The sequence below is a fragment of the Triplophysa dalaica genome, chromosome 7, assembly GCF_015846415.1.
Source record: "Triplophysa dalaica isolate WHDGS20190420 chromosome 7, ASM1584641v1, whole genome shotgun sequence".
NCBI lineage: Eukaryota > Metazoa > Chordata > Actinopteri > Cypriniformes > Nemacheilidae > Triplophysa > Triplophysa dalaica.
Window position 1 is genome coordinate 13641513 of NC_079548.1, and position 12189 is coordinate 13653701.

The 12189-nt window shown below is 35.3% G+C and overlaps 1 protein-coding gene and 1 long non-coding RNA gene across 4 annotated transcripts in view; both read right to left on the reverse strand.

Annotated features, from left to right (window-relative positions):
* The window catches only part of LOC130425839 (uncharacterized), a 154909-nt gene extending 148420 nt beyond the window's left edge, over positions 1-6489 (reverse strand). Inside the window, exons 1-2 of the mRNA XM_056752249.1 lie at positions 6379-6489; positions 5991-6293 (exon numbers count right to left, since the gene is read on the reverse strand). Coding sequence (XP_056608227.1) covers positions 5991-6293; positions 6379-6415 — 340 coding nt within the window. The 5' untranslated portion in view covers positions 6416-6489. The remainder of the gene's footprint in view (positions 1-5990; positions 6294-6378) is intronic.
* A 1698-nt stretch (positions 6490-8187) lies between these two features.
* Positions 8188-10568, reverse strand: LOC130425982 (uncharacterized). Of its 3 annotated transcripts, XR_008907117.1 has the most exons (4): positions 10422-10568; positions 10117-10312; positions 9170-9399; positions 8188-9088 (listed from the first exon to the last, which is right to left on the reverse strand). It is a non-coding gene; the product is annotated as an uncharacterized LOC130425982 (long non-coding RNA). The 3 variants fall into 3 exon arrangements; XR_008907118.1 differs by having other exon boundaries at positions 8188-9399; positions 10240-10312; XR_008907116.1 differs by having other exon boundaries at positions 8188-9399.
* Between the last annotated feature and the right edge of the window lie 1621 nt (positions 10569-12189).

Here is a 12189-nt window from a genome sequence, read left to right on the forward strand (position 1 = left end):
TTTAAGGCACTCTTGTCTTTGTTTGTCTTAAGGTGAGGCCTTCCTCAACTTCTACACATTTAATCAAGCAACCGCGCATGGAATTGAAGTCCAGGCGGTCAAGCAAACTAAAGTGATGGAGATATATATATATTTTTTATGCAATAAATTTTGTTTTTGCGAATGTTAAATCTTGTGTACTTCAATAAAAAGAGGTTTTGCAGTACTTGCTATCATTTGTCCCTTTTGCAATCCGTTGAGTATTAACAGAACTATACTATTTAAAACAACGAAAGTAGTTTCAATAATTAGTATTTTGAACACTCACCATTGTTGAATTAAAAGAGGAGTCTTCATTTTTAACACTGTATTTGTATGATAACACCACTGTAGGGCAAAAGAAACATTGGATAGTGTTGAGGTGTTTTTTTATTTAAGTACACTTGGTTTTACAGCTACTGTTATTGGTTGTTAAAGTTACATTAATTTGGTGTAAACAAGTTAACACTATCAAAAGTGTCACATTTACACCCCATAGGTTGGATACATATGAACACTCTTCTGGTGATAAATGTTACACTACGGGTGATCGTTTTACACCGGCAATTTTGCTGTGTATAGTTGATTTATGTGTTTGTGAAAGTTCAGGTAACATAATTAAATTAAGACATACTTTTCAAATTCCCGCCGAAACATTGTGTGTCATTGGTCAAATTAATCTGTTTTCTTTCAATGGAATTGAATTGAAGTGAATTGACTGGACATTTGCATGTTTTGCCAATGCATTGTAGAGTTGTTCAGTTAAGTTATTGTTCCTGGTCAAGAGAGATATAAAATATTGTGACAAGAAAGATGCTCTAACCACAGAGTTAAACAATTAGATTTCAAACTGGTAACAAAGATTCATATGTGAGTAGACATTTACACATTTTGAGAAGATACATTAACAAAAGAAAGTGATTTTAGATGCCACAGAAGAGCCTATAATATCTCACAGTAAAAATGAACATCAATGGAAAATGAAACATACAGTAGCCTACATCAATAAAAAAACTTGGAAAAGTCAGCAAAATGAAAAAATATAACAAATGGAAACTCAACAGAAACAGAGGTCATTTTACAAATGGTTTGTGCATGAATGTGTTATTATTTAGAAAGTATTTACTAACCATGTTAAAGTTATATCAGAGTTCATTATTGTTGCCATTGTTTGTTGATTATTTACAGTAACACTATATACAGAACAACGGTTTGCTTTAAAGACACTTTAATCTTTAAAAAAAAGCATACCCTTGCCTATTAAATACATCTTTATTTTAACCTTGTTTTACCTTGGATTTTAATTTGGCCCGTACACACACATACATTATGTTCTGTATACATGGTCTCATCTGGGCTTCCAGGCAAAAAAAAAAACATTAGAGCTGTTTTTAATAGTGTGAACCAATCATTCAGATAACTTTAAATGCTTCTCACTGTCAGGTGTAACTGCACAACTGCAATAAAAAGTTGGTTGGAAAATCTGTTTCGTTCGACTCTCTTTGTAACTCTTGTTGTGTAAATAAGCCAGTGTTTATAGGATGGTTTACTGTAATTAGTACTATGTCAAACATTTTTCTACCACAGAGGTGAGTTGGAAACAAATGTTTTTAAGACGTGCACACAAACCTTCAACACAAAACGCATGCTAGTTATGAGCACTGCGTATGAAGACTGGGATTCCTAGACTAGTTTGAAATCACACCTGATGTCATGGCGGACAAAGTGAGAACCCAAGTGCAGGCAAGCACGAGACGGTAGGTTGGGGTACAGGGATTTATTTAACAAACAAGACAAAAGGACAAAACAAAAACCCAGGAGGGGGAAAACAATACAGGATAAATAATAAAGTTAACAAAGAGACTTACTGACTAATACTAAACTAAGAAAACAAACACTTGAAACGAACACTAAACTACACTAACTTGACACAAGGGAACAGGAAACAAAGTTACAAGCATACAGGAACAAGATACACGAACAGCAAGAGCACTAGCAAATGCGAGCACTAGCAAACGAGCACTAGCAAACGAGCACTAGCAAACGAGCACGAGCTGAAGCACGAGTACATACAAGTACAAACAACGAACCAGCACAGGACAATGAAACAAGAGGATGTTTTATAGGGGAACAAGACACAGGATAATTAATTAGGAACTAACTGTTTTCATACAGAGAACTAACCGTATACCAATGGTTCTCAAACTTTATCGTTGAACGGCCCCCTTTTTGTAGAACGGCCCCCTTTGTGGCCCCCCATATAAAAACTTGTAATCTTAAACTTAGAACTAATTACTTAGAGTTAATTAAACCAAAAACAATTCTGTTATGCAACGATGGCACATTAATACTTTTTGTTGGTGTTCTTATTTTTCTGATGTTTGATTACAATAAATGTATGATACCTGTCTAGATTTCATATTATGCCACAAAATCTGTGCCCCCCCTGGATCCATCTTGGGGCCTCCAGTTTTAGAACCACTTCCGTATACTGAAGTCTTCATTTGAATAAGGGTTGGTCTTTAACCAGTATACATTAAATCGTTTTAAATACATAACATTACTGATCATATCTAACAATTATGTATTCATTTATTCATTGCCAAGACATAAATAATAAATAAATAATCAATGGACAGGGTTTCTTAGTCTCAGGTGATCCTGTTAACTTGATGTATAGCAGAATAAGAAATTTGGGAAAATACATTTGTGTCTGGGAGGGTATGCCTTTGAGGGTTGGGATTACTTGCAGCGCCCTCTAGAGGCTGAAACATAAGAAATCATCAGCTTCTGTCTGATCTGAAATCAGCACATCTGCTTCACAATTTTGTTTTTTTTGTTACTTTCAAAAATTGCTTCTTGTACAGTACAAGACTCTTTTTAGATTTAACAATGTATTGAAGTTTTAATTTTCTCAAATAATCAATACTGTTTTAGCAATTTAATAAGATAAAACATTTAACACATTTAAAATGTAATATCAATGCAAAAAATATCTATACTTATTTTAGGAATCTCTAATCTAATTTAGTCTAATAAATAAAGACATCTTATCTCCTTATCAAATTGTATTGAGGTAAGCACAAATGTTTTTGTATAGGGCCACAGTCTCTTTTGTCTCTGTGGGTCTCTGGCACAGTAATACACCGCTGTGTCTTCATTCTTCAGATTGCTCATATGCAGATACACCTGATTCTTACTGTTGTCTCTGGAGGCAGTAAACCTTCCTTCAACAGCACTGGAGTAAAACTTATTATCACTGTCATACTCAATAGTTGCAACAAAATCGAATCCTTTTCCTGGAGCTTGTCTGATCCAAGCCATCCAAGAGCTACTGAAGTCAAAGCCAGATGCAGTACAGGTCAGTTTATGAGATCCTCCAGGTTTAATGACAACAGGTTCAGATTCAGTCAGAGTCTGACTCCAACTGCCTGTAAAACAAAGCAAAATTAGGTTTAAAAATATATTTTTAGTGATCAAAATAGTTTAACTTACATTGAAATGTCAGGAATGTTGTAACATAGCTCAAAATGGTAATTGGCTTCATTTTTAAACTCTCTTTACTTTAAACTGTAAAGTTGAAGTCCACAGGCACACTTCTGCTAGTGAGACATAAATACTTTTATAATGGGAGGCGACTTGATTTAGTTTGCATTTCCCTTCCTCTTTGAGGTTAAATACGAACTGATATCACCATCATTGAGTCACTGTGGGATAACATGAAGAGACAAAACAGCTTTCACTCCAAAGCGTATAAATATTTGTGCCATACCATTTAAGTCTGTTAAAATATACAAAACATTGTAAACAAAGTGTTTTAGGTTTTTTTACCAGTCATCCCTGTTGTTAAAATGCCTCTTAAAATGCTAAATTGTCTGTTAATCTTTCAGAATAATGGACATAGCTGTTATAATGCAAATGTAAACTGCTTAATTTAAGAAGATGTTAAATATTTAAGGACATATTTTACTGTTTATTAAAATAATTGTTGTTACTGTTAAATCACTAATTATTATTTTTATTTATATAATACAAACGAATGCACCTCTACAGACCCTTCTGTCAAACTCCTGAAGTTTGCAGATTACACCACAGTCATTGGCCTTATTCAAGACGGTGATGAATCTGCTTACAGAAAGGAGGTTGCTCAGCTTGTTGCCTGGTGCAGTCAAAACAACCGTCAATTGAGGAAGTTCAACCTACCACAGGAGCTACTAACCCAGTTCTACTCAGCATTAATCGAATCTGTTCTGTGCATTTCAATAAATGTTTGGTATGGCTTGGCCATCAAATCAGACCTATGAAGACTACATCGGACAGTTTGTAGTGCTGAGAAGATTATTGGTTCTCCTCTGCCCACACTTCAGGACCTGTACGATTCCAGAGTGTAAAAAAGGGCAAGAAAAATCATCATTGACTCCACACATCCAGCACACAAACTTTTTGAACTGTTGCCCTCTGGCCGGCGCTTTATAACACCACACCAGGACTTCCAGACACAGAAACGGCATAAGAATCTCCCTCCTAAAGAGATAACTGCTCCTTAAGAGCAATATTCCAATTTCACTTCTCCTAATGTGCACTATATGGCCTTGTTATATGTACATTTTATTTATACAAGTATATAGCATCACCTCTACTTACTACATTATCCATTAACACACATGTGCACATACAATCTGTTAATATGTATATTCTACTATATACTACCCTGTACAATATCTCTTACATGTTATTATCCCCCATTTACTGTGCAATAGTCTTCATTTAATATATGCACATTTCAGAATATTTTAGACTGTGAATCTTAATATATTGTAGTGTCATTGTGTTGAATCGCTGTACTAGAATCTTCCAACACCAAACAAAATTCCTTATGTTCCCAGAAGCCAGACATACCCACATACAAACGCTCCACACACTCAATATGCACACATATTTACGACACATACACACAGACGGACACACAGATAAGCATACGTGCACACACACAGAATCCTTCTGATTAGTGCAACCATCACCACAGATGTGAGCAATCCACTCCGAGGTTTTCCATTAGACTGTCGAATCCAACCTTTTGCATAGTTGTTATCTGTAAGAGAATATCCAGATACCTTACTAGTAAGTTAATTGTCCATCATGTTTAACAACTCTGAATCTGTCTTGTTGAGCTCAATTCCACATCCCACATCTAAAAAAGACAAAAGTTTTTTATTCATTCTTATATGAAACAAAATTAAATATTTGTTTACATTAGCAACATCAATATTAATTTAAAAGACCCTCACAGATTAAAGCAGACAGCTTAAACAGTAGGAAATATGTAGAGAACATGATATCTCTGAGGCAAAGGTGAATTCCCATGTAATGTACAAAGAAAGGCTTAATAAAGCAGCTAGTAAGTTATGATTGGATAAGAGAGGAGGAAGACATGACATGACATAAAAATACATTCTTAAAATTAATGAAAGCACATTTAAAGTTATTTATCATGACTTCAATTAGACAAATAGCTAAAATATTCAACTATAAAACAATCTAGCTTACTAAATTAGTAATTTAAATATTTTTCTTATGATAGTTATATAAAATATAACTTTCATAGTTAAACATACTTTACAATGCAAATGAGCCCATTGTAATCATACGATTTGAATAAATATCACACTTACAAGATTTTGACAATTTGTTACTGTAAACATATATTTTATTGTGTAAGTGATATACTGAAGTGTGCCTGCTCATAGGTCAGAACATCTAACACAAATTCTCCTTGAGTTCTCACAGATGTATGAACATTTATGATACATTATGATGCAATAAAAAACATTCATTTAAAATAATGATAAAGAGTTGTTTATTTGTATTTTTTTGATACAGTAGTTTTGGTAATTTTTCTGTGTCCTCAGGCCTTCAGTCATTTCATGAATGAAGAGTTTTTGTGCAGCCCTGTAGTTTTCTGTTTAACTGTGAGTCTCTTGCACAGTAATACACAGCTGTGTCCTCCATCTTTAGGCTTTTTATTTCTAAGAGTAGCATGTTTTTACTGTTGTCTTTAGTGATGGAGAACTGTCCCTGCAGAGACTGAGCGTAATATGCAGTTGTGCCTGTATCTATATATCCAATCCTTTCCAGAGGACTCTGTGGTTTCTGACGGACCCATGACATATAGTAGCTGCTCATAGAGAATCCAGACACAGTGCACGAGAGAGTGACTGATTCTCCAGGTTTCTTCACCACAGAATCAGAGGACGTCAATGATTGACTACTTACACCTGAAAAACATGGAACATTAATTATAGATAATTAAGAAATGTGATGTGAAAGTAAATATCCAGAGAACTGAAATAAAATTCTCACATGAAATAATCGTCAGCAAAATCCCGTACTGTAACATTTTTATTATCACCTTAAAAGTTTCAAATGAAGAGAATAACAAGTTACAGTTTACACTAAAAGGAAGCTACAGGCACAAACACTGACTGAGGATTCAGTTTATAATACAGTCTATAAGGACTTTGTGTGCCCCTCCCTTCAAAATGATTTGCATTTATAGAGCTTTGCATTTGCATTTATATAATCTTCAAGCACAGGTCACTCCGCGTGCTGGGAGCGGGCCCCCAAATCAAATTCTGCTTTGGGCCCCCAAGAGGCTCGGGCCGGCACTGCCACCAATGCATTTTTATAGAAAAAATAAAAGTCCTAATGCAACTACTAATGTTCATGGCTTAATCTAATCACTCTTCGGGAAACAGCCACTAAAAACCTTTTATAAAATGAAACAGTAGGTGTAGTGGTCATGTGATTATGTTGTAAATTGAAGAGAGGTCATATTATGGCTGTATATGTTTAGGAACATCCATTGTTCTAGACATTCAGTGAAAACAATGGTTCAATGACTTCACATGGCTGCTGTAAAATGTAAAACAGTACTTGCTTATGTTTAGAAGAGCGTATTGTCCAACAGTATTTGTGTATCGTTGTAGTTTCTCTAAAAGACGTTGAGTTTATGTACTGCACATGAGCCTCTTGTGTTACTGTGTTTCTCGGGCACAGTAATACACAGCAGTGTCCTCTGCCTGTAGATTTGTCATTTGCAGATACACCTGCAGTTTACTGTTGTCTCTGGAGATGGTAAATCTGCCCTCAGCAGTTTTAGAGTAATATTTGTTGGCGCCACTTGGAGCTGAAATATGTGAGATCCATTCAAGCCCTTTGCCTTTAGCTTGTCTTATCCATGAAATATATGCTTTGTCAACAGCAATCCCAGAAAAAGTACAGATCAGTTTATGGTTGTTCCCGGGTTTGATGATGACTGGCTCAGATTCGGTCAGTGTCTGACCTTCACAGGCTATGAGGTAAAAAGTAATAAAAGATCAGACTACATTTCAACAATAATAAAAATTAACAAAAATGTACAGTCTTTGTTCAGTAAATGCATATAAACTAACAAAACAAATCTTACTTACCGTCAATAATGACTGATAATGCTATTAAAAAACATGTGCTTTTAAGGACCATTTTTTCAGATTTTGATTAAAAACTTTACTGACAACTACTTTGACAGATATTACATTTAGTATTGTGTTTATAGGGGAGCATCAATGTAAATGTGTATTTGCATAGCCTGCCCTCCAGCAGATGTTTGACAAATAGTGAAGGTTAGACCAAAACATCCAACACCATCTGGAGTCACCTTGCAGACTGTAAACAATATCTCTCACTATATATGTACACTCATGTACTGTTAATGTCAATTCATTTTGCAGTGAAAATGTTTCATAGCATAACATGTCAGCATTCATGATATTGCCAGAAGACATGATCTCACATGCCGTTAAAATCTAACATTTATTACTTTATTAATTAACACCTTAATAATACCTTATTGTGGAGTGTGTATTTTCAGCCTTAAAGAGGAAAGTCAGTTTAAGATAGCTTTTCAGGCTGTTTGAAAATCTTTGTTTTAAACTGCTGTAGGTCTATTAACATCTGCTATAACAGAACTGTGGTTAAATGTGATATTTTGAGAAGGGTCTGACTAGAGGTCTGTAGGTAAAAGCCGGGTTGTATTTGAGTATGGTGCTAGAAAAGTTGAATCAAGACGTGTTTTTATTGAGTACGAGCAGCGTTTGTAGTGCTACACTTGAGGGCTTTGAGAGATCAGGAAACATCATATTTTTATTTACAATTACTGTACAATGTAAGCATCTCTTCACCAGTTCAACAAAATACCAATGTATCGATTTGTACAGATTATTCATTATCTCACCTGGAGTCACAAATTACAATGAAGTCACACTAAGTTAAAGATGGATGATTCTTGTGGAGTTGAGATCGTAAGATCAAGTCACTGTGACTCTCGAGCACAGTAATATACAGCAGTGTCCTCTTCTCTCAGACTCTTGGCTTCAAGATATTGTGTTCTTGCAGAAATGTCCTCACTCAGAATAAAATGATCTTTCATTGAGTCTGCATATGTCACAGCACTACTACCAGAGTTAACACTTCCAATCCACTCCAGAGGTTTCCCAGGTTCCTGTCTTATCCAGTGCATGTAGAAGCTTGTCATTTTAAAACCAGATATTTTACAGGAGATCTTCACTGTTTCTTGAACTTGAATATGAAACTTTGATATTATCTTTGATGTGTTTGTCATCTGTATATTAAGCTACTATGACAAATATTTTATAAGTTTGCAGGCATTTGATAACTTGTTTGTTGCGTTCAGTTTTTGTACAGTGCTGTAGTATTATTTGCCATTGTGTCTTTCTTGCAAAATAATAGACAGCGGTGTCTTAATTTTACATATTGTTCATTCGTAGATACATCTGTTTCTTGTTGTTGTCTCTAGAGACAGTGAATCTTCCCTAAACAGTCTGAGAATAGTATGTAGTGCCACCACCACCAGAGATGTATGCCAGCCACTGCAGACCACCTCCTGATGTCTGCCTGATCCAGGACATGTCATAATCACCACCAAATCCAGAGGCCGTGCAGGTAAGTGTGTGAGATCCACCTGGTGTGATGACCACTGCCTCAGATTCAGTCAGTGTCTGACACCAACAGTCTGAAAACAAACAATTAAACTTTAACATTTAGTAAACATAAATTAGTTTAACATTCAGTGTTTCTCAAGAGCCAGTCTTACACTCTAGAGTAAACATCAAAATAAAACCCAGTATAGATAAAATATTCATGATCAGAAACGTAATGCAACTCTGTGGTTGAACCCATCCAGCACTTTTCCAGATTTGTATGTGTTCCATTCCATCCTGTAGCTATCAAAGTCTAACCCAGAGGCTGTACATGTCAGTGTGTGTGATTTTCCAGGTTCAATGATGACAGGTTCTGACTGAATCAGTGATTGACACCAACAATCTGTAATAACGAAAAATTAAAACATGATAAATTGGACAATGTGATTCAGTTAGAGTCGAATTTCAACCTAAACCTTAAAACTACAAACATATATCCCAAGATTTTTTGCTCCATGTTATTATAATGTAAGATTGTGGGGAAACTTAGCTGCAATGTATACAGAGATCCTAAACAGGTACGGCTCCTTAAGAGCAATATTCCACTTTCACTTCTCCTATGTGCACTAAAGTGCCGCCTTATATGTGTGACCGTTGCATGTGCACTCCAATAAAAGAGACTCAGACACAACAGTACATCTGTTACAGGATTCTTTATATCCGACTACGTCACAAAGGTGACAGCGTTAATGACTGATACGTTTCCCTTTGTAGAGGAGAGTAAACAAAAATGTATAATAAAGAAAACAGGTACAACTTAGGTTGATGTTTCTAGATCACCAGAAAGTACAGTGCCTCAAATCAAATAAATATATTTGGTAAACAAAAGAAAGATATTTGATAAGCTACTTTTCTCTCACAGTAACCCCAAACAAAGTCAGCTTTGACCTTTAGGTGTAATTCTACCCCAAATAAAACAACGGTAGTGGATGTGAATTCTGTCTTTTCTAAGGAGAATAAAACAGAAATATTGAGAATGTATAACCATAAGCCACATACATTATTATTCGAGATATTACCCTATTTTACATTCTTCACATAAACATCATCAGACATTTACCTCTTTTAGTAACAGACATAAACTCTAAGAGACATCACAATCAGAACATAAATCCATGTCAGAAATTATTAGGATTGAATGAAGGCATTGAGCATATACGGAAACAAAATAAATGGCTCTCACTCTGAGAAACGTGGTCACAGGAAAACTAAGATGGCGGATGACTCACATGCGCACTCGGAGGCCCCTCTCCCCTCTGACACAATTTTAATAGAGGAAAACAAGTTTGCGTCACTCTAAACCCACATTATGGGATACAAAAATATGAGATTGCAAGCTTCTAAATATGTTAAAAGAACACTCACGCGCTATCTCCGTCACTGCATCCTGTTTAACGTCACCGCTCAGAACTTTTCCGCATGCACACAGGCATATAACCGGACGATCGTTTAATCCTCGCTCAGCAAACACTATTAACGGAGATAGATCGAGGCAATGTAAGCGATAGCCGTCTTTTTCGCTACTTCTCGCAATAATGATTAGAAAAAACACATAAACGCAAGAGCTCCCCCTCTAGGCGGGTTGGTATCACCGCAGGCTGTTGTTGCCCTGGTTACATATGTATATTTTAACTATACATGTATATAACATCACCTCTACTTACAACATTATCCATTTGCACAGGTGTACATACAATCTGTTAATATGTATATTCTACCCGGTATAATGTCTCTTATATTTTCTTATCCCGGATTTTCTGTACAATAGTCAAATTTATTTTATACATGCATATTTTAGAATCTTTTAGACTTTAAATCTTATTATATTGTATTGTCATTGTGTTAAATGTCTGTACTAGAAGCTTCCAACACCAAAGAAAATTCCTTGTGTGCACACTTGGCAATAAAGCTCTTCTGATTCTGATTATGGGACTATAAATGCTTGAGGATGATGAATTTGCATAACCCACCCATTAAAATATGGTCTATGTGTTAGGTTAGAGTATAGCTGTAATAAATGAAGGTGCCTCAGCCCTTAGATGTCCTATTTTGTTGACTAAGAATTAATATTTTTTATTTAATTTGCAGCATTTGTGAAGCTGCTTGTGCATTGCATTATGCACTGTGATAAACTCCAAATTCATGTAGGCCTGGGCTGATCAGTATTTATTTTACAGTCCTTATAAAAAAAAACTGCTTCACATTAAAAACACAAAGACATTGTAATAATAGATGTATAATCATTTATGTAATGCTGGAAATATAATTTAAACATTTTGTAGATTGCAATATTCTAAAGTGTTTCACAAATTCAAGATATTAGAAACTTAATCTTAACAATTTTCTAAACAATTTCTGATCTATTGGAAACTAAATGAGAACAAAATAAAACTTTGCCAACAAATCAGTAGAAAATATGATTGGTGGAGGAAAGGCCCAAGTGAATGATTGGTTTAACTCGACTAATGACTGACTCCATATTGGTTTATTTTAGCAAAGTGTGCCCCCATGTGGGAAAATATTGTTAAGGAGTTATTTGTATTATATTTTTTTATTATCATTAATAACACCAATATTTTTACAATTATTGTACAATACATAATAGCCGTCAACAGGAAGAGATATAAAGTGACCATGATATAAAAAATTTAGGCTAAATTGGCGTTTCACCTCATAAAAGATGAAAAAGAGTGCATTTAAAATGTGTCTGTAGGTTTGTTAATAAGCCAAGGATGTCAAATAATCTGCATTGAAACCTCCGCATTGCAAAAAGAAAAAAAAGAGTGTGCCTGCTTAGAAAGTTAAAATACACTACAGTGTCTTCAGTCTTCAGTTGCAGAAGCTGTGAACCTGCCCTGGTCTGTCTGAGCTTGTCAGAGTCTTAATAATAGTGTATATCCATAAATTCCTTTTCCAGGTGCCTGACGGACCCAGTGCATCCTATAGCTACTCAGAGTGAATCCACTGCAGGCACAGGTTAGTTTGATGGATCCACCCGGAGACACAGTTACAGGCTGTTCAGCTTGTGTGAGCACAATCTGAGAGTAGTTTCTTTAACACAGACACAAAAACTGCTTCACAGATCTCTCCAATAACCATATTTATCAAAGTGATTATTTTTTATATCATAATT